At 50.2% G+C, this 23,855-nt stretch overlaps 2 protein-coding genes across 5 annotated transcripts; one reads left to right on the forward strand and one right to left on the reverse strand.

Annotated features, from left to right (window-relative positions):
- Positions 1-200: 200 nt before the first annotated feature.
- On the reverse strand, positions 201-4,831 carry TSPO2 (translocator protein 2). 2 transcript variants are annotated; one of them, XM_015449444.4, is made up of 5 exons: positions 4,639-4,831; positions 4,279-4,306; positions 1,366-1,558; positions 836-977; positions 201-594 (listed from the first exon to the last, which is right to left on the reverse strand). In XM_015449444.4, exons 3-5 carry the CDS (start codon positions 1,536-1,538, stop codon positions 397-399), a joined length of 513 nt encoding a protein of 170 aa, XP_015304930.2. In that variant the 5' UTR covers positions 1,539-1,558; positions 4,279-4,306; positions 4,639-4,831; the 3' UTR covers positions 201-396. The 2 variants fall into 2 exon arrangements, with proteins under 2 accessions (XP_015304930.2, XP_005553141.2); XM_005553084.5 differs by lacking the exons at positions 4,279-4,306; positions 4,639-4,831 and adding an exon at positions 2,973-3,014.
- A 709-nt stretch (positions 4,832-5,540) lies between these two features.
- UNC5CL (unc-5 family C-terminal like) lies at positions 5,541-17,913 on the forward strand. 3 transcript variants are annotated; one of them, XR_012433820.1, is made up of 9 exons: positions 5,541-5,603; positions 9,668-10,113; positions 10,623-10,923; positions 11,656-11,918; positions 12,206-12,300; positions 12,661-12,762; positions 13,050-13,117; positions 14,046-14,146; positions 14,300-14,413. XR_012433820.1 is itself a non-coding variant. In XM_005553082.5 (9 exons), the coding sequence occupies exons 2-9, from the start codon at positions 9,729-9,731 to the stop codon at positions 16,426-16,428; spliced, it is 1,557 nt and encodes a 518-aa protein (XP_005553139.1). In that variant the 5' UTR covers positions 5,541-5,603; positions 9,668-9,728; the 3' UTR covers positions 16,429-17,913. The 3 variants fall into 3 exon arrangements, 2 of the variants coding, with proteins under 2 accessions (XP_005553139.1, XP_005553140.1); XM_005553082.5 differs by lacking the exon at positions 12,206-12,300 and adding an exon at positions 16,206-17,913; XM_005553083.5 differs by lacking the exon at positions 12,206-12,300 and adding an exon at positions 16,206-17,913 and having other exon boundaries at positions 5,541-5,598.
- Positions 17,914-23,855: the final 5,942 nt, after the last annotated feature.

Below are 23,855 nucleotides of genomic sequence, written 5' to 3' on the forward strand. Positions count from 1 at the left end.
CATCTGAGTGCTAAATCTTTATGCCAGGTGGGGAGGCATGTGAGTGGAGGTGAGCTGGTGTGCCCACCCCTCCCCCATGGGCCTGCACACATTCATTCACGCGCACACACACTCACACACAGGTCCAGAAGCTTCCATCCCACTCTGCCGCCCTAGGCATCATATTATGCATTCAAATACACACTTCACATCATACCTTCAGAGTTACTAATAGGATTTTATTATTTAAGTGTGAAATCGCTTTCCCCCCTTTCCCATTTCTTTGATTTCTAAGGAAAAACGGCACCAGGGAACCCAGGAGGGTGGTCCCATTGGGGTGAACTCTAGCTCCACAGCCCTGCTTGCAGACTCTTCCTCCCCACCCTGGCCGTCCCTCCTCTCCCGTGCCCTAAGGCCTCAGTCGCTCTTCTCCGTGGGTTGAGGCTGGTGCACTGGACAAAGGCTGTCCCTCCACAGGTGGTAGGTGAGGGCTGAAGTCACGGTGAGCCAGGCTAGGTAGGGCAGCAGTAGCAGGGCAGCCAGTTTGTTGATCGGATGCCAAATCAGTGCTGTGCTCACCACCAGCCCATACAGCAGCAGCAGGTGCAGCAGGGCCTGGGCACAGGGGCCGGGGGTCAGCTGGCCGCCCAAGAACCAGCACCTCCACCTTTCTGCAGTGCCCAGCCCAGCCACAAGCTAAGTCCCTGGGGCTCTGTGCACACCATGGAAGTGCAGAGAAGTCTGCCCATCCATTACCTGCCTGCACTCAATTGCTCTGCCAAATTATGTGCTTCTGGGGCCAGGTGGTTTCACCCTCTCCCACATTACTTCTGCTACTGATCCCCGTGTGCCTTACCAGACCAGGGTTGTGGACTGTGAAAAAGAGAACCAGGACAGCCCAGCTGATGGTGAGCTGAACAGCATAGAGGCCAAGAGGCAGGGCCAGGGGCCACCCCAAGCCCCCTCCCAGGTCCTTCCACACCAGGTAGGAGGCATAGCTGTGGAGAGATGGTGGCAAAATCATTCAATGGGAGGTTCCACGGTGAATGGAGGAGACTCTCTGGCATAAGGACTCTTGGATACCCTTGTGGGCTGAAATGGGGGCGAATGGGTCTAGGCATCATTTAAGGGCTAGGGAGGGAGTTGGTGGGAGGAGCTGGGCACAGCGAGGTTGGGGAGGGGCTGGGAGACTTAGAGAGGGTGGAAGAAGGGCTAACTGGAACCCCAGGCAGGCATAGAGGGTTTCTTACTTTCTGGAGGACCCACCATAAGAGGCAAGCCAAAGTGCCTGCCTTTGGAGGCCAATATATGGGAGTAATTCAGATACAGGGGACTTGTTCCCACCCCACTGGGTACCAGGGCCATGTGTGAGAAACAAGTACTCACCCCACGACAGAGTAGATGGCTGTCTGTACAAGCAATACGACTTTGTGGAGTGGGCACCAGGACAGCATCCTCGGGCCCTCACACCAACCAGCCATGTGATCACGAGTGAACAGCCAGACCAGGATGGGCCCCAGGTGGGGCAGGAGCACAAAGATGGCCCCTTGAAGCTGCATTCACCTTTAGGAGGCAAAATCTGGGGAGGCAGAGAACACGCTAGTGATGAGCCTTCCCCTGCGGCTCCTCGTCTGTCTCTGCCTCCTAACCTGACTCATTTCCTGGCCTGAGCCCCTCAGAGGAGGTCTAGTCATGGAGGTCCTTCCTCTCTCCCTGGTCCAGCTCCAGTCCTGTACCTCTGAGCTCTCTCCAACCCCAGGCCCCACGTTGCCCATCTCCTGGCTTCCATGGACTTCTTTTCTCCACAGCATTCCTCTGGCACTTGGAGGACACTGCCCAGCACTGGTAACTGCTTCTGAGTGAAAGACCTTCCTCCAAGTGCTTCTGACTCCTGGAGATAAGGTCCCGGGTGACCAGCTTTTCTGCCTCCCACAGTGGGCAGCACTTAGCCAGGTGTGTAGCTGGCCCTCATTGAGAACTGTTCTACCTAAGCTGATCTACCAACCTGGAAAGATCACAATCTGAAGGCAGGAGCCAGAGATTCCTGGGGGCTCTTTTCTAGTCACAAATACGGCAGCCCATCTGTCCCAGGCTTATCTCACCATATTAGACTGGCACACTCATGGGGCACACCCAGGCTTATCTCCTGCCCAAATTCAAACTTGGCCTGTTGACACTGTGGATTCCTTTTTCTGAACCTTTAGCTCTCTTCTACCCCTGGATCCAGGGGGGATGAGCTTCCTGCTCCATCTTTCCATTCCCAGAGTGTCAGGATGTAAGCACAAGTGTTCAGGTTAAGTGTTCAGGTTTCTTGTGGCCTGACTTTTCAAGGAAACAACTGCCTGGTCTTTGATTAAAATGCTGCCATGCTGATTGGCATGTTGCTTTGCATGTCATTTGCATGCGGGACAATGTACAGACCTTCCTACAACCAAGGCCCCTTTTGACACAGAGTTTCATTCTTGTTGCCCAGGCTGGAGTGCAATGGTGCAATCTCGGTTCACTGCAACCTCCACCTCCCAAGTTCAAGTGATTCTCCTGTCTCAGCCTCCCTAGTAGCTGGGATTACAGGCGTGCATCACCATGCCTGGCTAATTTTGTATTTTTAGTAGAGACAGGGTTTTGCCGTGTTGGTCAGGCTGGTCTCGAACTCCTGACCTCAGGTGATTTACCCACTTTGGCCTCCCAAAGTGCTGGGATTACAGGCGTGAGCCACTGTGCCCGGCCCTAATCCATCCTTTTCTGTCAAGGGTCGAGGACACTGGTCCTGGAGGATCTGGGACACAGCTGAGCAGTGTGCCCGCCTGTGCATATTTCTACTTGTCTTTCTCTGCTCCTCACTGTCCACTTGCTCATCTTCTGCCTTCCTGTTTTTCTACATTTCTGTCCAGTGGTGGAGGCCCCCTCCCTGCCCCTCCTTGGCCCCATCCTCTTTTCTCCTGACACCTGCCTCTCCCAGTACCTCCTCGTTCCCAGGCCTGTGCTCCCCTTACCTCTGGCAGCACACCTTCCTGGTGGGGGGCCTGACGACATATGATGTGTGGAAGGCAGAGGAGGGTGGGGCTGGGAAGAAGGTGGGGCTGGGAGGAGGGTGGAGTGGTGCTCCCAGCTGGTCTGCTTTTCTCAGATGAGAAGGGTGGTGACACTGGCTGGGAAGTCCAAGTTGCTGTTTCATGGCCCCAAAGAGTTCCTCTCAGGAGGAGCCCCCTGGCCTACTAGACTCTCCTTGGTGCCTGGCCTCTGGAGGCTACCCCTTGATGGAATGTTTGAGGGTTTGTGGTGAGGGTTTGACACTGAGAGACCTGGCCCTACTGTGACAGCCCAGCCCCCAGTTATAATGCTATTGATGCCTGTGGTCTCTGCATCCCATGAAACAGCTCTGTGGCCATGGGAGTGAGTGGTATGAGCCTTCAGATTTCTCCAGGAGCCTCCTTATAATTGGGATTGTCCCCAAGAGTGGCAAGCACCAGCTTTGGAAGTGAGTTCATAATCCATGAACACAGCCCCCGGTTATAGCCTCCTGGTTGGCATGACCTTCCTGGCTTATAACCCTAGCTCGACAGATCTTTCACAAACCCCTAGGACTTTATGACTCAGAGGAGAAGGGAGCTGACAAGTGGAGGTGGGTGGGGAGTCAGGGAGGAGTGACCTGGCGCCCTGGCAGAAAGTCCTGCCTCCCAGCCTCCCTAAAGAGGGGTAGGGAAGAGTGTCCCTATCTGTTGGCAAAGTCCAGCCTCCTGTGTGACTCAAACAGAGCTTTGTTAAAGACGAACACCCCTACCCCACTCCCTTCGTTCCCTCTCAAAGTTCTGACCACCCTTCCTGGCTTGTCTTTAGGCATGAGGTCTGCTTCCCAGGTTGCCTGCTCTCTACCCATTCCTTTGATACATGTCTGCACTTTGGGGTACTGGGCTCCTGTGGGAGGTTTATTCCACCCTCTCACCTCCACCAGGGAAGGAAGCAGAGGGGAGGGGATTGCAGTCAGAGACAAGAGGCTAGAGAATTATTAACTGAGACAAAAGCAGAGGAAGTTACTTATTTTCTACGGGAGATGATAACTAGTGGCCTAGGGGCGTTCACCACGCCTCCTCAACTGCAGGAGGCCAGACCCTGGTGATAACAGTTACCATCTATTGACCACCCATTCAGTGGTGGGCATTTTACATTTATTAGCTCAATAATGACAATTATTATCTCACACGAGGTAGATATTCTTATCTGCATTTGACAGACAAGGGAATTGAGGCTCAGAGAAATTAAGTAGCTTGCCTAATATTACATAGCCAACCTGTCGCTCACCTGGGCTCAGTGTCGGTCACTTGGATCCAAAATGCATCCTCAGGCCGGGCGCGGTGGCTCAAGCCTGTAATCCCAGCACTTTGGGAGGCCGAGACGGGCGGATCACGAGGTCGGGAGATCGAGACCATCCTGGCTAACACGGTGAAACCCCGTCTCTACTAAAAAAATACAAAAAACTAGCCGGGCGCGGTGGCGGGCGCCTGTAGTCCCAGCTACTCGGGAGGCTGAGGCAGGAGAATGGCGTGAACCCAGGAGGCGGAGCTTGCAGTGAGCTGAGATCCGGCCACTGCACTCCAGCCTGGGCGGCAGAGCAAGACTCCGTCTCAAAAAAAAAAAAAAAAAAAAAAAAAAAAAAAAAAAAAAATGCATCCTCTTCCCTCTCAACTTCTTCATTCACTCATTCAAGACATCTTTATTGAACACCTTCTATCTATCAGGCTGTACCAGGAGCTGAGGAGACAGCAGAAAACACGGGAAAAGTTCCTCTCCACAAGGAGTTTTCATTCTGTGGTGCCATCGCTCCTAGTCAGAGTTTCTCAGAACTCAGAATGGCAAATGGCCCCAAAGTTCAGCCGTCTCCCAGGCGGTAGTGTTTCTGCCAACTTTGGGTGGGGGAAGTAGAAAGCACCTGGTGTAAGGAACAGATATGGGTACATCTCAGGTACACCAGCAACTGGTGAGTCATTTACCCTCTCAGTGCCTCCATTGTCTTCTCTGTGCAAGGAGCGGGTGGAACTAGATGCTCTCTAAGCTCCCTGGACCGGTTGCATTGGCATCAGCTGGGAGCTTCTTTGAGCTGCAGAATCTCAGGCCCCACACTAGACCGACAGATTCAGAGCCTTCATTTTAACAAGATCTCCCAGGTGACTGCAGGGCACATTATAGTTTCAGAAACTCAGATGAAAGTTCCCTCCTCCTCCTATCTGCCATTTTAATTTAATAATAGCCTCTGGCTGGGGACAGCCACTCACCAGCAGAGGGCACTGTAGGGAGGGGTTTCAAGGTGCAGCACCTACACCCAGGTTGTCTCCCTCCCTCCCTCCCTCCTTCCTTGCAGACCTAGACTAGCAAGGTCACTGACTTCTGGGATCCTCAGCTACTCCCTTACCTGGGCTGGACTTTGCCAATAGAGAGGGACATTCTCCTTCACCCCTCTTTAGGGCAGCTGGGAGGCAGGACTCTGCCAGGAAATGCCAGGCCACTCCTGCCTGGATTCCCCGCCCACCTCCACTGGTCTGCTGGCCTGTCGACTGGGTCTGGCTGATCCGTTTCTCAGAGAAGGAATTGGACCAGCCAGCAGCCTCTAAGAGCACTTAGACGGTAAGGTGAGCACCCCCTTGGGGCAGCTGGAGAGGGGATGGGCATTGCGATGGGGTTACCTGGAGCTCCAGGGAGGAGCCAGGCCAGCTCAGCCTGCCTGCTGGAGTGTAGGGACCCTCTGCTGGAGGAGGGGAGGAAAATGGGACTTGGCCAATGGGTATGAGGACCACTGGGATGATCTGTGTCCTACGGAAATGTCTACTATACTAACAAATGCTGTTCATGACTTGTGTTTGGATCATCTATCCCAGTACTTGTTATGTTCTGCAGTAACTGGACATCTATCAGGCATTGGGGAGGCACAGAGAGAACCAGTGAAGTGGAGGAAGGGTTGAGAGTTTTCTTAAAGGGTATGAGCAGAACTTTGCAGCAGGAGTTTGGATCTTTGTGCTGGAGGATGCAACTGCCTAGGGACAGGTGATGGCAGCATTCTAAAGAACTCTTGTTTCGGGGACCTGCTATCCAGGGTGATCTGGGGTCTGGGGCAAGACAAACTGGAGGAGTGGGTAATGAGGAGTCCAGCATGGGGTTGGGAAGCTCCAAGTCACACTTGAATGGCTGCAGTGCTATAGATGCCATTCAACCAGACTCGGGACCTTTCCCCATTCTGGGGCCACAGGGGGGATGGAGTGAGGGCCAGGGCAGCCTGGAAGAGCTGTCAGCCTGGGAGACCTGGGGCTGACCCAGGAGGAGTTATCCTGTTTCAGGCCAGGTAAAGGAGGGAGCTCCCATGAGAGGCCCAGTGGGGCTTTGGGAGTGGTGCGTGCCAACTTCTCCAGGGTCAGAGGTTGAGCCAGGGGACTCTGCTGCACCACCCAGTGAGGTGCACCTCACTGGGGATCTGGACTCTGGTCTTTGGTGGCCCCAGGCAGGTTACTGCTGTGTAACCGAGGTGGGGCCCCTCCTTTCATTCCTTTAGCTATTCCATCCCCTGCCACTGGTGCCTTGGTGGGTGGGGATGTGGGTGATGGGGTAGGTATTACCACAGAACTGAGGATGTACCTTTAGGTCCTTCTATTTGTTTTTACTTCACTTTTGCTTCTTTCTCTTCCAACTTTATTTCTTCTAGAGAAGGAAAGGAAGATACTTGGGGAAAAAGAAGGGGTGGAGAGAGAAAGGGGGTGTCTCTGGAAGGGTGTTCATCTTCGCTCCTCTTTCCTGCCTGTCTTCAGTTGTTTAGTAATTCCCTATCCATCCTCACTGTGGGGAGAAAGCTCGGATTCCTTATCTGTGAAATGGGGATAAAAATAACACCTCGCTCCTAAGGCTCCTGTGAGGATGAGATGAGACAAGCCGTGGAGAGAGCTTTAACACAGTGGCATTGAGTAAAGCTCTGCCAATGTTAGCTATTGTTATTACAGTTGGAGTTATAATTATTACTAATGTGAAAGAACCAAAAGGAATGATGGGACATCAAGGGTAGCTTGCTGCTCCAACCCCCTTCTCATCAGCTTTGGGGCACTGCCAATTTACCTGGTTCACCTGTGTGCCCTCTAAGAGGCCTGGTTGAAAAAGGCTAGTGCGTTGTCTGTCGGGTTGGCTCTTTAGGCAAAGAGAACAATGCCAATCCCCCGCTTCTTATTCATGCTTTCAGTGAGGACATGGAGGAAACAGGTACTGCCCCAGTCTTCAATCCTGAGGATATGGTGGAGGTTCTGCCCCAGTCTAAGAGGCACTAGGAAGGGGCTTTAGTTTTCATGCTCCTGGGGATGGAAGGAAGAAGGTGGGCCAAGCCTCAGTTCCAGGTGGGTAGTGTGAGTGAAGGGCACAGGGAGGACTGGACACTGGAAGCTCTTCCATTGCAGTCTCTAGTGAGTTATCCAGAGGGGCCTCCCAGGGCTCTGAAGGAGGACGTTGTGCCTCACAGAACTCAGCTACCAAGCCAATGAATTCCATTTCTGTAGAAGCTTCTTGAGAGCGGAATAAGACGTCATCTTTGGCAGGATTGAACTTCCCACAGTGTCCGATACACAGCCAGTGCTTAGAAAATGTTCATTTGAGTGGGAAAATCACACATGACAGCACATAATCAAGAATGACTCAGCATGGTGGGATGGCTGTGGAGAGAGATTTTGTGAGCTGGAGGCTGTCAAAGGCTGGTGTGCCAGCGGGAGGCGCTATTGAATGGGAGGGTCCACATAGGGAGAAGAAACAAGTGGGGAGAGCAAGTGAGTGGAGAAACAGAAAACAGCATGAGCAAAAGCCAGAGGCTAGAATTAAGCAGGTGTGGGAAGCCTGGGCAGGCTGCAGGGCAGGGGTGTTGGAAATTGTAGGGGCTGGAAGAGGGGAAGTAGGAGGAGGCGGAGGTGGGTTCTGGAGGGCCTCAGGAAGAGCTTCTGGGAAGTCTCAGCCTGTGGCCTGGCTGGGTAGCCAGGTGAGCAGGAGGTGAGTGTTTGCTTTTGCCCTGCCTCATTCCAGCTTCACTGTAGGCTCGCAGCTTTGTTTTTCATCATCTTCTTCTTCTTTTTTTTTTTTTGCTTCCAGTTTTAGCTTTTGTTACTCCTCTATGTCACCTGTCCCTGTGAGCTACCTTCAGGCCTTTCTGGCGGAAGGAGGGGCATAAAGAAACACATACATTTGGACAGTGCTTTCTCATCTACAAATACTTTTCACATGACCTTATGCCATCCTCACCATTACCCAAAGAGGCACTTTTTCCCCACTTTTAATAGCTTCAGAAAAGAATTACAAAGGTAATACAAACTACATGCTTGATGTGAAAAATTCAAAGTACAGAGAAAAGGATTTTTAAAAATACAAAGTTTTTGTTCACACCTTCCACCTTCTCAATTTGTCATGACTCATGGGAATAGTTTGGGGGTGTGTCCTTCCAGACCTGCACAGTCTAAGACCAGACTCGTTAGTACACGTGGCTACTGGGCACTTGAAATACAGCCAGTCCCAAGTCAGCTGTTCTATTCATATAAGTTACACATGGATTTCAAAGACTGGGTATGAAAGAAGAAAGTAAAAATATCTCATAATTTTATATTGATTGCCTGTTGAAATAACATTTTGAATATATTGGGTTAAATAAAATGTATTAATTTCTCCTGTTTCTTCTTTTTAATGTGGCCATCAGGAAATTTAAAATTACATGTGTAGTTCACATTATATTTTTATTGTACACCACTGCTCCAGACCTTTCTCTATACCTTTACATTTACATATATAACCCATAAATACGTATTTATATGCAGTTTTGTTTTTCACATTAATGAGCTCAGAATATTTTATCTCTCTGTGACTTGCTTTTTCCACTTATAGATTTTTTTGTATCAGCATTTGTAGATCAAGGTAGATATTTGGACAGATGAGGAAACTGAGGTACATTAAGCAATATTGGGGCAGGAGGAGGAAATTGATTCCAGGCCAGATGGAAAACTGGCTGGAACAGGGAAGAGGCACCAAAAGCACCTCTCCATAAGACATGCCCACCAGTGCCATGACAGTTTACCACTGCCATGGCAATGCCTGGAAGTTACTGCCCCTTTCCATGGCAGTGACCCAAAGCCACCATCCCTTTTTCTAGAAATTTCTGAATAACCCGCCCCTTATTGCATGTAGTTAAAAGTGGACATAAATATGATGGCAGAAATGCCCCCAAGCTGCTACCCTGGGCACATTACCTAGGGTTAGCCCTGCTCTGCAGGGAGCATACCTCTGCTGCTGCTATACGCTGCCACTTCAGGGAAAGTTGCTGTCTAACACCACTGACTCACCCTTGAATTCTTTCCTAGGTGAAGCCACAAACCCTCCCAGGCCAAGCCCCAGTTTTGGGGCTGTCCTGCCTTACATCAATATGATAAAACTTACCCAGCCATAGTGACCAAGGTGGCATTTGAACTCATGTTCTCTAACTGTAAACCCAAGCTCACTCTGCTTCAGAGCAGTTCACAGAGAGCCAGGGTAGGTTCTCGAGTAAGAGAGACAGGTTAAAAGAATTGGTGTGACTAAAGTGTGCAGGGTGCGCTGGAATGAAGACAACTTGCAACTATGTGGAAGTCAAGCCTTGACCTCCACAACTTAAAAGGGCTTACCCTGACACTGACCCCTTCTTCCCTACCAGGCCTTTGGCTTTGGCTGGCACAGGGGTGAAGGAGAGCCAGCAGCATTGAGTGACCGGGCGAATGTGCTTCCAGGAGAGTTCATTCCAACCCTCCCAGTTCCTACTGCTGGTGGGGGTCCCGGTGGCAAGTGTCCTCCTTCTGGCCCAGTGCCTTCGATGGCACTGCCCTAGAAGGCTACTGGGGGCCTGCTGGATGCCGAATGGTCAAGAGGAACCAGTGTCCCAGCCTACCCCTCCACCAGAAAATGAGGTCTCCACGCAGCACCTGCCAGCCACACTGCCAGAGATGGCTGCCTTCTATCAGGAGCTGCACACACCCACTCAAGGCCAGACCATGGTCCGCCGGTTGATGCACAAGCTGTTGGTGTTTTCGGCTCGAGAGGTGGATCACCGTGGCGGTTGCCTGATGCTCCAGGATGCAGGCATCTCCTTGCTCATCCCACCAGGTAACAGCTCCCGGCTCTCTTCTCCACATACAGTTGCTCAGACTGTACATTAGGTCACCACATCTGAGGGAGCAATGTTCCTAGACACTTTTTACTTCTGATAATTGTTGTATTGTGAGTATAGTTTTATTGACTTCAGGGATGGACATATTACATATCTTTTAGGACAACTTCCTGGCAGGTGGAAGTAAAGTGCCTTGTTCTAATGAATCAGTATGCTGTGACAATTCTCCAGTAAAGGGAGGCAAGAGCACCATTTGCAAATTCATACTAGGCACACTATGGGCTAGCAAAAGCCTGGGTGGAAGGGGGAGTGTCTTGCTTAGGGTTACACTACAAGTCAGCTCCACAGTCATCTTACTCTTGTTCATACCACCGCCCTGTGTGCCCTGCTGGGGACGTCTCTCCTGGGCTTCTGCCCCACCTCCTTTCTCTCTGGCCTGGCCTCTTTCAGGGGCAGGGGTGTGCCTGCCTACCAGGCCCATCTCATCTCTCCCTGTCCTCCCCAGGTGCTGTGACTGTGGGCCGCCAGGAGCGGGTGTCTTTGATCCTGGTGTGGGACCTTTCGGACGCCCCATCACTGTCCCGAGCCCAGGGGCTGGTAAGCCCTGTGGTGGCATGTGGCCCCCATGGGGCCTCCTTCCTGAAGCCTTGCACTCTCACGTTTAAACACTGTGCCCAGCAGCCCAGCCATGCTCGTACCTACAGCAGCAACACTGCCCTGCTCGATGCCAAGGTATGGAGGCCCCTGGGGCAGCCGGGGGCCCACGCCTCCCGGGATGAGTGTCGCATCCACCTCTCCCACTTCAGGTAGGCACATGCCATTGGCCTGTCTTCCCACACCCATCTCTCTGGGGACTGTCTTTCCTGCCCACTTTCTCTGTCTGCCTTATCTTCAGCTCTCTGTATAGAAGATGGTCTGCAAATCCTTTATACCCTGGTGACCCTTTCTGGCCCCTCTGTCCTAATGTCTGTAGCAGTTTTTCTCACACTAATCATGTCCAGGACTGCAAATCCCACCGCTGTATCTGTCTGTCTGGAAGTGTCTGACTCAGCCCCATCTCTCCACCTAGAAGGGACCTGTCCTTCTCCACCTCTCTCTATCTCTCAAATTATCTCTCTCTACTGTGTGCCTCTTTCAGGACTGTCCCCAAACTTAGTGCCAGTTCTCTAAGACTCCATTCCATCGTTGTCCTTCATCTCTTTGTCTTTCTAGAGTCTTAGGTCCTCTGCCTCCCAGCCTCCTTCCTAGCCATTGACAGGAGTAGAGCCATGTGCAGGTGCCCTCCCAAGCATGGTCACCCTGAGCCCACTTCCCCTCTTTCCCCTGCCAGCTCTCCTCCCCATTCAGTCACCAGTCACCATGATGTACTCACTTTTCATCCCCCCCTACCAGTTCCTCCCTAAGTGCTCCCCTCGAGTGCTCTCCGAACCTCCCTGAAGGCCCCACAGAGGCCCCTCAGGTGGCAGGAGGCTGGTGGCAGTGTGCTGGTGTCTTAGCCTTCCCTGCACATGAGTGCCTGCCAATGGCTCCCTCTGCAGCCTCTACACCTGTGTGATGGAGGCACCTGTGGGGCGCGACGCTCGCAAATGGCTGCAGCTGGCCGTATTCTGCTCACCGCTGGCGCCAGGACAGTCCCACCTGCAGCTGCGTATCTACTTCCTCAACAACACGCCCTGTGCCCTGCAGTGGGCACTGACCAACGAGCAGCCCCATGGTGGGCGCCTGCGTGGGCCCTGCCAGCTCTTCGACTTCAGTGGGGCCAGGGGTGACCAGTGCCTGAAGCTCAAGTACATCTCAGAGGGTGAGGGAGGCAGTGGCCTGTGGGAAAGGATGATCAGGAGCCCCACAGGAATGAAGGGTTCTGGGGCTCCCCTGGACATCTGGAGATCTGGGGACCCCAAGTCTCTTTATTTTTTTTCCCTGAGTCGGAGTTTTGCTCTGTTGCCCAGGCTGGAGTGCAGTGACATGATCTCGGCTCACAGCAACCTCCGCCTCCTGGGTTCAAGTTATTCTCCTGCCCCAGTCTCCTGAGTAGCTGCAATTACAGGTGCACACCACCACAGCTGGCTAACTTTTTTGTATTTTTAGTAGAGACGGGGTTTCATCATGTTGACCAGGCTGTCTCGAACTCCTGACCTCAAGTAATCTGCCCGTCTCGACCTCCCAAAGTGCTGGGATTACAGGTGTGAGCCACCGCACCAGGCCCCAAGTCTCTTTGTGACCTCTGGGCCAGCAGTAGCCTCATGGAGCCCCCAGGACTTTGACCACTCTGCTGTCTACTGAGCCCTTGCCACTCACTCCTAGGACAGGGTGATGCCAGGTGGGAGGCGGGAGGAGAGGGGTTATACCCCACAGAAGCAGGAAGGGATGGAAGGCTTTTACAGTGCAAGGGCCCTCTTGGGGTCCCTGCCCAGGCTCTGGGGATTCCCATCCCCTTGAGACCCTCCTGCCTTTGTTCTGTCCTCATGCCTCCCCACAGCCCCCTTCAATACTTGTGGAAGGCCCCACTCTCTGAGGCCCTCTCCTCTCTGCCTACTCGCCAGGTTGGGAGAATGTGGATGATAGCAGTTGCCAGCTGGTTCCCCATCTCCACATCTGGCATGGAAAGTGCCCATTCCGCTCCTTCTGCTTCCGGAGAAAAGCAGGTAGTCCGGGAACCCTGTGTGTACCTCCTCCCCTCTCTTTTCCCCTCCCGTCTCCTCTTCTCCCCTCCCAGTAACCCTGGAGCTCTGCAGACCCTGATGCAGCCATGCACACAGACCTTCCCTGAAAGGCCAGGAGCCACACAGATCTTTGCAGAGAGAAAAATGGAGTGTTGGACCCCAGCTTCTTCAGATTTTCCAAGTCTTACTATAGAGTCCCTTACCTTCTCCTCCTCTTGCCCCAGGCCATTTCCTCACTCACTGGCCATGCTCTCACCTTCTCTTTATAGCCAATGAGAATGAGGACTGTTCAGCACTAACCAATGAGATCATTGTCACCATGCACACCTTCCAGGATGTGAGTTGGAGCTGAGGGGCAGAGGAAGGGCAGGGCCTGGGGGGACTCCTAGGCAAAGTGGGCACAGGGTATGGTGCCCAGTAATTATGGTCTTAATCACATAGGTAAATATGGCATTTTCCATAGAGACCCTATACCAGCTCTCTGAGGGGCTCAGATCATCTGGGCTCCAAGTTACCCTCATCCCTGACTCTCCTTGTCTGTCGGTGGATGAATCCAGTGGGAGGCTAAAAGAACCAAACCCTAGTTTAACCCCTTCTCTCAACTCAGAGAACTGGGGCATCAAGTTGATATGGTTTCTTTCTAGGTTGATTGTCTACATTTGAGAGATGATGTTTTGTATCTTCAGTGTGGGATTTGAGAGACGATGTTTTGTATTTTCAGTGTGGGAAGTGGCCAGGAAGAGGGTCTTGAGTAGGCGGGATGGGAGTTAGGTATCCCTCCTCTCCTGCTGCACCAAGGGAAGATGCGAAGAAATCAGAGTTGAGAGTCTTTGGGGAACCGTAGTGGCAACTTATTGGAGGGCAGGCAGATACCCTGTTGTCACTTGGAGAAGAGGCAGGGAAGGTTGGAATGGAGGAAGGGAAACATATGGCTGAGATCAGTGTCTCTATGGTTGGATGACCTCCCACTGCACCATGGCCCCTCCCAGGATTTCCCCTGGTGGCTCAGGATGCATCCTGTTTGGTCTTCATGTCCCAGTTCCCAAAGAGCTCAGTGGGCAAACATAAGGCTGAAGGTGGGGTTCTGAAGTCAGGGAGACAGCGGGTAGAGGGTGCTGGGTGGAGTGGGGTTGTATCTCCTGGTAAGGTGGCTCTAAGTGACAGACTGAAGGAGAGACATGAGGAATGGAGGCAGGACTCCAGCTTCTTACTCAAGGGGATGCCTTATGACCCCTAAGTATGTTCCCTGCCCTGTGTTGACTCAGGGCTTGGAGACCAAGTATATGGAAATCCTCAGATTCCAGGCATCAGAGGAGGAATCCTGGGCAGCGCCGCCCCCTGTCTCCCAGCCGCCCCCATGCAATAGGTGAGATGGGGGTTGCTTGGGCTGTTGCCTGGGGGATGTTGGGTTCCTACCCTGGCACCCACAGGGTGACTATAGCATTTACGATGTATATGGGAGAACCAGAGTGGGTCTGTTTGTCCCTTTCTTCCAAGAACACCTTTTTCCCTGCCTCAGGCTGCCCCCAGAGCTCTTTGAGCAGCTGCAGATGTTGTTGGAGCCAAACAGCATCACAGGCAATGACTGGCGCAGACTAGCCTCTCACCTGGGGCTTTGCGGCATGAAGATCCGGTAGGAAGAAGGGTGATGTCTGTGGATGGTAGAGGAGGGTGGGCTGGGGCGGGGGTCCTCAGGACACTCTGGAGACTGGATCATAGGCAAGGGAGTGACTTAAAAGTCAGAGAATGGCTACTCTCCATCCTATTTCCCATAAAAGGGCAGCTCTATTAATCACTGTATCATCAGTACCTAGAATGATGCCTGGTGCATAGTAGGTGCTCAATTAACATTTAACAGTGAATCCATTAACATGGAAGTTATTTGGTACATGTTGACTGCTTGCCATACTATGCCCTGAGGAGGAGAAAGACAGATTATAGGATAATGTGTGTAAAGTATGTAGCGGTGTGCCTGACACTTGTTAATTCAATAAATGTTAGCAATAATGGTGACAGTGCAGTCATGATCCCTGTCAAGGAACTCAGAAAGCAGTAGAATACTGAGCTAAGCTCCAGAAACTACACTATGAGTGCAGCAGTCAGGGAAGACTTTATCCAGGTGATGGGGCTAGAGCTGGACCCTGAAAACAGGGTGGATTTTTATTTATTATTATTACTATTATTTGAGATGGAATATTGCTCTGTTGCCCAGGCTGGAGTGCAGTGGCACAATCTTGGCTCACTGCAGCCTCCGCCTCCCGGGTTCAAGTAATTCTCCTGCCTCAGCCTCCCAAGTAGCTGGGATTACAGGCATGCGCCACCACGTCCAGCTAATTTTTGTATTTTTAGTAGAGACGGGGTTTCATCAGGTTGGCCAGGCTGGTCTCCAACTACAGGGTGGATTTTAAAATAATTCATTTAAGCCTTTATCAAGTACCTATTATGCCCTGGAAACTGTACTAAGCACTGTGATACAAGAGGAATGAGGCATGGTCCCAGCGCCTAGGAGCGCACACACTAGTAAGGGGTTCAGAGAGCTTGAAAAATAAAGGCAAGTGTTCCTTGTGCCTTCCTGTAAGAATCCAGTGTTGTGTAACACATCGAAGAGAGACAGAAAACAGCTGAAGCAAGAATAATAATGAACTGTGGGCGTTATGATCAGAAGTCTGAACTGAGGGGTGCAGAATGGTCTCTTCCACCTGGGAGGGGTGAACTAGAAAGGGCTTCAGGGAGGAAGTGATGGAGGAGATCAGCCATTCTGTTTTGGGGAGCAGCAGAGGTGGCTGTGGGTGCAGTGTTTGCAAGGTGAGAAAGGGAGAGGCCTGAGCTAAGGAGGTTCAGGATGGGAGAAAGGAGAGAAAGCATAAAGACAGGGCAAGGCCAGGTGCTGGATGAGCCGGAAAGGCTCATGGAGCATGGACTAGTTAGGAAGTGAGAGACTCTGGAAGGTTTTTGTGGACGAGAGGATCGTGATAAAAAGCCATGGTTTGTGGCAACTGTTTCCTTAGTAGTGAGCAGGATGTTGTGGCCTAGAAGAGAGGGAGGAAGGAGGGAGTTAGGAGGCTAGGGGGAGGCTAGTGCTGTATTTGGAGTGGGGGAGGTAGAGAAGGCAATTACAGAACATCAGAGCTGGAGCAAACTTAGAGGTCCTCTTATCTAAGCCCTCAGTTTAATGAGAGGAAACTGAAGCCTAGAGAAGAGTAGGGCTCAGAGAGTTAGCCTCCAGGCGAGGACAATCTCAAGTTTCAAGGGCCTGGGGCTTCCCACCCCCTGTCCCCTGAGAGGCAAGCAAGAGCAGGACGAGGACAAAAGCTACAGGGTCGGGGAGGGATGGACCTCGTGCTGCGCAGCTGAGGGAGCCTGCAGCAGGGAAGGAGCCCCTCCCTGCTCCTTCCCCCTTCTCCTCCTCCCCTGCCTCGGGCCAGGTTCCTGTCCTGCCAGCGTAGCCCCGCAGCGGCCATCCTGGAGTTGTTTGAGGAGCAGAACGGCAGCCTGCAGGAGCTGCACTACCTCATGACCGTCATGGAGCGGCTAGACTGCGCCTCCGCCATCCAGAACTACTTGAGCGGGACACACGGCGGCAGCCCAGGCTCCGAGCGCGGGGGGGCCCGGTATAACCAGGGCCTGGAGCTGGACGAGAAGCTCTGAGCGCCCAGCGGGCAGGGCTGGAGGAGGTGTGGGGGCGAGAGGGGTTGTTCCCCCACGCCTATGAGGAACACAGCAGCTGTTCCTGGCTGTGCCCACCACCCTTCCCAGAACACTCGGACGGTGCCCGGGGCTGCCCGCGAAGCCGGAGCGTCCTCGCCAGCCTCCCAGCAGCAGGCGCGCCCTTCGGGCCGCGATCTGTCCCGCGTGCGGGTCCCCTCCTGGCCGGCAGAGGGCGCAGGAGCCCAGGAGATGGCCTCAGCGTGGCCCGACTGCCGAAAATGACCAGGGGACGGCCACGGTCCCCGCGTGCACTTTAGGGCCAGTCAGGCCCCGAGTATTCACTGAGCGCTCAGGCAGACCGGACACTGGGCTGGTGTCATGAAGAATACTGGAATATAGGAGGCAGGGACTGGAGCCCTGACAAGCACACAGTTCTTTTGCAGGAGTCAAGATGTTCTCATAGCAGCCAGGGGCAAACTCGAAAACAGCCCTGACCTGTGGTTGGGGGATGCGTGTGTGGCTTTAGGAGCTGAGAGGGGAAGAGCTGAGTGCGGGCTGGAGCCCCGAGAATGCTTCACGGAGGATATTGGGGAGAGAGGATTTGACTTGCTGAGTGGTTTGTAGATCTTTAGGTGCGGGTGGGGGAAGAGGGTGGCTGGACTTAGGGTAGGAGCCGAGAGTGGGCATGGGAGCCCAGCCCCATGGGTGTGAGGCCTGGGTAGGACGAGGCTTCCCGGCTAGGCACGCCTGGCTGTCTGCCTCTGCCTCTACTAACTTCCTTTCTTTCTGTATCCTCCTGCTCAGGTCTTGTCTTCCCCTCTCTCTGCCATTTTCTCTATCAGAAAACATTAAAGCTGAGTAGAAACTTCAAGATGATCATTCTGGCCCAACCCTTTTATCTCTTTATCTCCAACGGTGTGCGTTTTAAGTCTCTCTGACTTGGTTTTTCCGTCCCTATCTCCCGCAGTTGTTCCGTCTCTGCACCTGTGTTTCTGTTTCTCTCTCTCTCTTACATCTTTTTGTTTCTGCCTAGTCTCTGTGCCCTGTCTTTGTTTCTTTCTCTGTCTGAAACCCTCCCTCTTTTCCCTTCAGGCATATGTCTCTAAACCAATGTTATGTGTCAAAGACTGTTGAAAGAGACAGGGCTACTCTAGGAATGGATGGGTGGGGATATTTTCCTTCCCCATGGATTAAGATCCAGTTTAGGGTCAGGAAATAAAGGATAGGGATGAAAGAGCACCCTATTCAGTCAGCAGATACTTATTCAGCACCTACTATGTGTTAGATACTGTATACAAAAGACATGAATGGGCTGGGTCCTGAACAGAGAATAAAGGGGTTGACTCCATTCTGGAAATGCTTTTGTTTGCAAACAGGTGTTGTTAATTTGTTCAAAGGCAGGCAAACAATCTCTCTGGCAACACAATTTTCTTCTGTATTTAATTAAAAAATATTAAAGCTTTTTTTCTATGATGAATGATAAAATATGAAAATTGCCTTTCTTTGTTACTATCTGTATTTTGCTCAGATTGGCAAATTTGGATGTGAGTATGAATGATTTTATTTGGTAAAATTGTACCTATGGGGATGGGTTGGAGGGAAGCATTTTGTAGACTGTGCTTCCAGTATGAAAATTATCTGGGTCCCGCATGGTAAGTCAGGGAGATTCCCTTCTTTTCTGTTAGATGCAAGCCTTCAGAAGCAGGCCCTTCCATCCCTTCCCTGTTCCCCTAGTGCCACCCGTCTTCTCCTACCCTTCTCATCTGTCCTCCTTACCCCACCGGGGACTGCCAGTCATGCCAGATTAGTGCCCTGGCCTTTTCCCCCTTCACTTAGCTCAGGATTGAACTGTGCAGTAGCCTGGCACTGTTTAGCCAAAGACATCATTGTGTTTCTTCCAACCCTGGAAAAATCATTTTAAGAGTTTCACGTCTTCTGGAGTTGCAAATAGAAGCCACAGAGATTCCTGTGATGGGAATAGAATGCTTTCTGGCCCCAACTCCAATTTCTCAAAATGGGTTTCCAGTGCTGGCAAAGGGAGGCTTGGAAATCCTGGGGTAGTTGCAGGCTGAGTGATTCCTATAAGGCAGACCCTTCCTTTCTCACATCAAACGCAGTTGGCATGTTATGTATTGGCACCTAATGCTGAGAGATGGTGTGCCCCACTGGGTATCAGGAGACTTAACATATTTAGCCCTGACTCATACTAACTAGAACAGCTCTTCTTTTGGGCTTTAAACTCTTCCTTGGAATGAAGCTACCATGTTAGAGGCTGTCCCAGGGCCTTTGGTTTCACAGACTTATGCAGAGGTGGCACACTGGTCACCCAAGGAACGTTCACTTGGGGATTTTTTTTTTTTCTTTTTGAGTTGCCTTCAAATAGAACAATTGATCACTGCTTGTGGCCTTACTTCCAGCCCTCTCCCTGATAAAGAGCTGCCTAAATCACCTGCCTAAAAACACCACATTTGTGACTTCTGCTCTTTCACATGCTGCAGAGGCCCACATCTACACTTCCTCCTGCTGGATTTGGAGTCTGGGGAAAGGGGTTGGGGAAATGAAAGGGTAAAGTTGGGCCTAGGTCTGTGGGGTTGGAGCCTCTAGCACTCAAAGCAAATATGTGTCCTTGGCATCCCCTTTGACCACTGAGCAATATTTATGCTAATGTTCAGATCTGTGCTAACAGAAATTCAATGAAAGCCACATATATAATTTTACATTTTCTAGTAGTCACATCGAAAATTTTAAATAGAAACAGGTGAAGTCAACTTTAATAAGTTTCGTTTAACCTAATATATACAGAATATTATTTCCACATGTAATCAATATAACATTAATAGTATATTTTACATTCTTTTTTATATTAAATATTTGGAATCTGGGGTATACTTTGCAATTACAGCACATCTCAATTTGTATGCTAATTTTTCATTGGAAAGATTTCATCTGTATTCAGCTTTTATACAATTTATAACTAAAACGTACATTTACATGCGCAAATTAAACAAGCCAAAAGTTTTCCAAAAATGGAATTAGGTATCAGTTTTTAAATTTTAGTTCACTGAGATAAAATAAAAATTCAGTGCCTCAATTGCACTAGCCAGATTTCAGTTGTTTAGTGGCCATGTGTGGCTAGTGGGTACTGTTAATGGACAGCACAGATCTGGGTTAGGAATCCAGCTGGGTATAACTTTATAGTATACTTGACCATTCACTTATTTGTTAATTCATCAAACATTTGCTGAATACCTACTCTGTGCTAAGCCCTGCACAAATTGTTGGTGATCAAAATCCAATGAAGAACAGCATTCTTGTTTCGTAGGAGCTCCTGAGAAGCTGGGAGTCAGAAGGAAGGACACTTTCCTCCCATCCTTCTTTGTACCTGACTCAAGAAGGTAATGGGAGATGAGGTGCAGGCCGATACTCTGGATTGCAGAAATGGCTCACACTGCAGCCTGCTGTAGAGGCAGTAGATTCAGGGTCAGTGTTCCTGGTTTACCTAGTACATCAGGTGGGTTGTTGGTTGATGACAACAGGATTCACTCTAGCTGGTTGAGGCAGATGGGATTTATTAAAGGAAACTGAAGGAAAAACAATCATTTGGAGGGTGGAGAAATAGATTTGGGTTAAAGTGTCCAGGAACAATGCCTTAAACTGTACTGTAGGACTAGATCATGGAGGGAAACTGGTATTGCTACGGCTGCTGCTACTGAGCACTGGACACCAGGAACTTGACTTTATTACAGCCACTCCTGCTACCACCACTGATGCTATCTCTGAGTCAGGAACCAGACTTCACCACCACTTCTTTTTTTGAGACAGAATCTTGCTCTGTTGCCAGGCTGGAGTGCAGTGGCACGATCTTGGCTCACTGCAACCTCCGCCTCCCAGGTTCAAGCGATTCTTCTGCTTCAGCCTCCCAAGTAGCTGGGATTACAGGCGTACGGCACCACGCCCGGCTAATTTTTGTATTTTTACTAGAGACGGGGTTTCACCATGTTGGCCAGGATGGTCTCGCTCTCTTGACCTCATGATCGGCCCACCTCGGCCTCCCCTAAAGTGCTGGGATTACAGGCGTGATCCACTGTGCCTGGTCCCTCACCACCACTTCTGAAAGCTAAGGCCTCTTCTGCCTTCCATGCCAGCAAAAACAGAAGCTCCATGCACTGCCTGCTCTTTACACTACTCACTTCTGAATCAAATCTCTAGTGCTGGCCTTGGGTTGTGAGAGCTCAGACCACATGCCTGAATCCTAGCTGCAAAGACACCTGGAAGCTCTGAAATCTGACTGGAACTCTGACTTCAGTATCAGGGAAATGTAATAAGTTACATTTAATTTAAATTAATAAGTTACATGAGAATATTCCCAAATATGGGAAAGCTACTCAAAAGTTGATGAGAAGCCACAAATAAGACAGATGTCTACTACAGTCAGAGTGTAGTCATGCTGTAGCCTCAGGCAGCAAATTCCCTTCTCAAGAATAGCCATGCACTCAGTAGGTGCTGTATCAAGGTTCTGGCAGAGAGTAGACTGAGGATGTGCTATGGATTGAATGTTTGTGTGCCCCCAAAATTCATATGATAAAATCCTAACCCTCAATGAGATGGTATTAGGAAGTTGGCCTTTAAGAGGTAATTAGGTCATGAAACTGGAGCCCTCGTGAATGGCATTAGCGCCCTTGTAAGAAGGGACCCAGGAGAGTTTGCTTCATTTCTCTCTGCTTTTTATCACATGGGCACACACAATGAGAAGATGGTGGTCTGAGAACCAGGAAGAGGGCCGTCACCAGACACCAGTCAGAACCTTGATACGGTGCCTGTGTAAGACCACTGACCTTCAGAATCTTCTCAGTAAAGCATGCCTGCACACGTTCCTTAGGATGGCTCTCATGCCAGTACACACAAATGTTATCCTGTAACCCAGGCTTAGACCTTGACATGGTTTAGAAGTGCTATGGTCTGACAACAAGCTCATCAACAGTGGCAAATTGGTTCGTTCCATGCCTTCTCCAGCCCCTGTGCCTCCCTGTACTGCAGAGGCTGAAAACTAAAATGATGTTTCCCAGACTTCTTGGCAGATGGGGATCTAGATATGCTTAGGTTCAGCCAATCAGCTGGACTCATGCAGGACTTTGATTTGGAATATGGAGGGATGATTTGGAATAATGGAGGGAGTTGAACAGGGCATGAAGCTGGTGCTCATTTTGAGGAGCTAGAGTGGTCAGCAGCTGTGGCAGCAGCTCCCTTAGTGGCAAGTTGCATGCATAGTTTGGGGTGTTAATATGGAATTCAACTTGGAGTATATCCCTACAGCCTTTCCAGTGATTTGTGAACTATCTATCTGGCTCCATAATATATTGTTTGTGCTTAAACTAGCCAGAGAGGGACTACATAGTATAAAACAAAGACCTGTATCCAGTGTGCCAATGATTTTTTCACTGCAAAGACTGTTCTTTATTCTGTGATCATATACTTCTTACTTTGCTTGTGTTAACAGGCCTATTACCTTATGAAAGGATGGTAAAGCAATGATAGCTTTATTAAAATGTCTACTTGGTAAAGTAAAAAGATAATAATCCTATGTTGATTTTCTCCTCCCCAAATTAAAAAATAAAACACAAAAATATTGGTCTGTAAAATACAAAAGCCTGGAAATGCTTTTTTTGTGAGACCTGTCATCCTGATCCTTTCGAAAGCCTTACACAGATATGTTTATTCATCTCCTCTGCACATATTTGACTATTTACTATGTGCTTAGAAACATGGTGGGCCTTCATTTATTTTCTTATCTTCAGGTACTCTTTCTCATGCTGACTTTAATCCAGCCTATGCTAGTTTCTTGTTGGCAGAGATGTTATGCCTTCTGGCCAAAAAAAAGCTAAGTCAATCCTAGCTGGTTAGTGTCATGACATCATAAAGATATTAGCCCAAGGACAGGAATATGCTTCATATTGGCTCTCAACCTTCAGGTGAAACCAGATTTCATTTCCAAATGAACTAGAAAAGACACAATTGGAAAATGAAGAATAATATTTGGAAGATGCTGAATAGGGTGAAGACGAGATTATAGAAAAGTTCTTTAGTGGGGCAGAGAGTATAGATGGGGGTGGGGAAGGGCACACCCCCCCTAATCTAAGGGAGGAGCTGGCCATCCTTTCCCTGGGAATCTCAGATAAATACAAAGAAGGCACATGACAGACAAGGGGACCCAGTGGCATTGGTTATCTTGGAAATCTACCAGGAAAGTCTTCACATGTGGCTTGTCCTCGCTGCATACCCACCCACAGGGTTTCATCACAGTTAGGCTTCTTGTGCTCTGGCTGAGGAGACCATCTGTGGCTAGGTGGCAGAAGCAGACCATGTTTAGTACACAGGGTGTAAGCCCTTGGGAAGTTTCGAGTTCTGGAGATCGCCCGTCTCTGTGAGCCTGTGTTGTCCTTCCTTTCTGCCTGTGACTACCCTCTTCTTTCTGGGTCAAGCCAGTCAGATATGACTCAGGCACATTCTTCCTTGGGAGAAGATCAGGTGAATCCTTTACTTCAGTCTCCGTCTCTTTCCCTTAATAAACTCTTTTTAATTTATTTGACTTCATCAAAGCAAGAATGTGGTTCCATTCCCTTGAGGCCCTTCTTGGAAGCCTGGTTATGTGGGACAAGTAAGGATTCTGGAACCCCACAGACTTTAACTTAGAAGCCAGCTTCTTCACTTTCCACGTGGATTCTGGCAAGTTACTTAATGTGTCTGAGGTTCTGCCTCCTTGTCAGGATGATGGGGATAATATCATCCTCCTTTTAAGATTATTGTGAGGATTAATGACTATGAAGCCCATGGCCTACATGTAGCCTGGTTCAATATTATTCAAAGCCTTCTTCTTTGTAACACCTTGTAATGATCACTGGGCTGGACATTTATTGATGTTGGCTGCAGAGCATCCCATCCCCTTCTTTAAGAGCACCATGACTTGCTTTCAAGAATCATCTTTCCCTAGTGGGATTGTCTCAGAGGGAAATAATACCAAGGGGCAGATGCTTTTTCTTGCCCTTGGTGTAGCCAGGGGGCTGGAACATGATCAATGTCTCTGTCACTCTAGACCCTGAATCCTCTGTGAGTAGACTGAGGATGTGCTATGGATTGAACGTTTGTATGCCCCCAAAATTCATACGTTAAAATCCTAACCCTCAATAAAATGCTATTCAGAAATGCGGCCTTTGGGAGGTAATTAGGTCATGAAGGTGGAGCCCTCATGAGTGGCATTAGTGCCCTTATAAGAAGAGATACAGGAGAGCTTGCTTCCTGTGTCTTGAGCATACAATGAGAAGATAGTGGTCTGAGAACCAGGAAAAGGGCCCTCACCAGCCACCGTATCTGTCAGAACCTTGATCTTGGACTTCCCGTCCTCCAGAACTATGAGAACCAAATGTTTGTTG

The sequence above is a fragment of the Macaca fascicularis genome, chromosome 4 (assembly GCF_037993035.2).
Source record: "Macaca fascicularis isolate 582-1 chromosome 4, T2T-MFA8v1.1".
Lineage (NCBI taxonomy): Eukaryota > Metazoa > Chordata > Mammalia > Primates > Cercopithecidae > Macaca > Macaca fascicularis.

Excerpts from the sequence above, each read along its gene's own strand:
- UNC5CL (XM_005553082.5), top strand. The coding sequence starts at position 9,729 with ATGTGCTTCCAGGAGAGTTCATTCCAACCCTCCCAGTTCCTACTGCTG. Across the intron at positions 11,919-12,660 it reads GCTCAAGTACATCTCAGAGG|GTTGGGAGAATGTGGATGAT; the intron begins GTGAGGGAGGCA and ends CCTACTCGCCAG. Across the intron at positions 14,147-14,299 it reads CAGCCGCCCCCATGCAATAG|GCTGCCCCCAGAGCTCTTTG; the intron begins GTGAGATGGGGG and ends TCCCTGCCTCAG.
- TSPO2 (XM_015449444.4), bottom strand. The coding sequence starts at position 1,538 with ATGCAGCTTCAAGGGGCCATCTTTGTGCTCCTGCCCCACCTGGGGCCC. Across the intron at positions 978-1,365 it reads GCCATCTACTCTGTCGTGGG|CTATGCCTCCTACCTGGTGT; the intron begins GTGAGTACTTGT and ends ATCTCTCCACAG. Across the intron at positions 595-835 it reads CAGTCCACAACCCTGGTCTG|GCCCTGCTGCACCTGCTGCT; the intron begins GTAAGGCACACG and ends CCCTGTGCCCAG.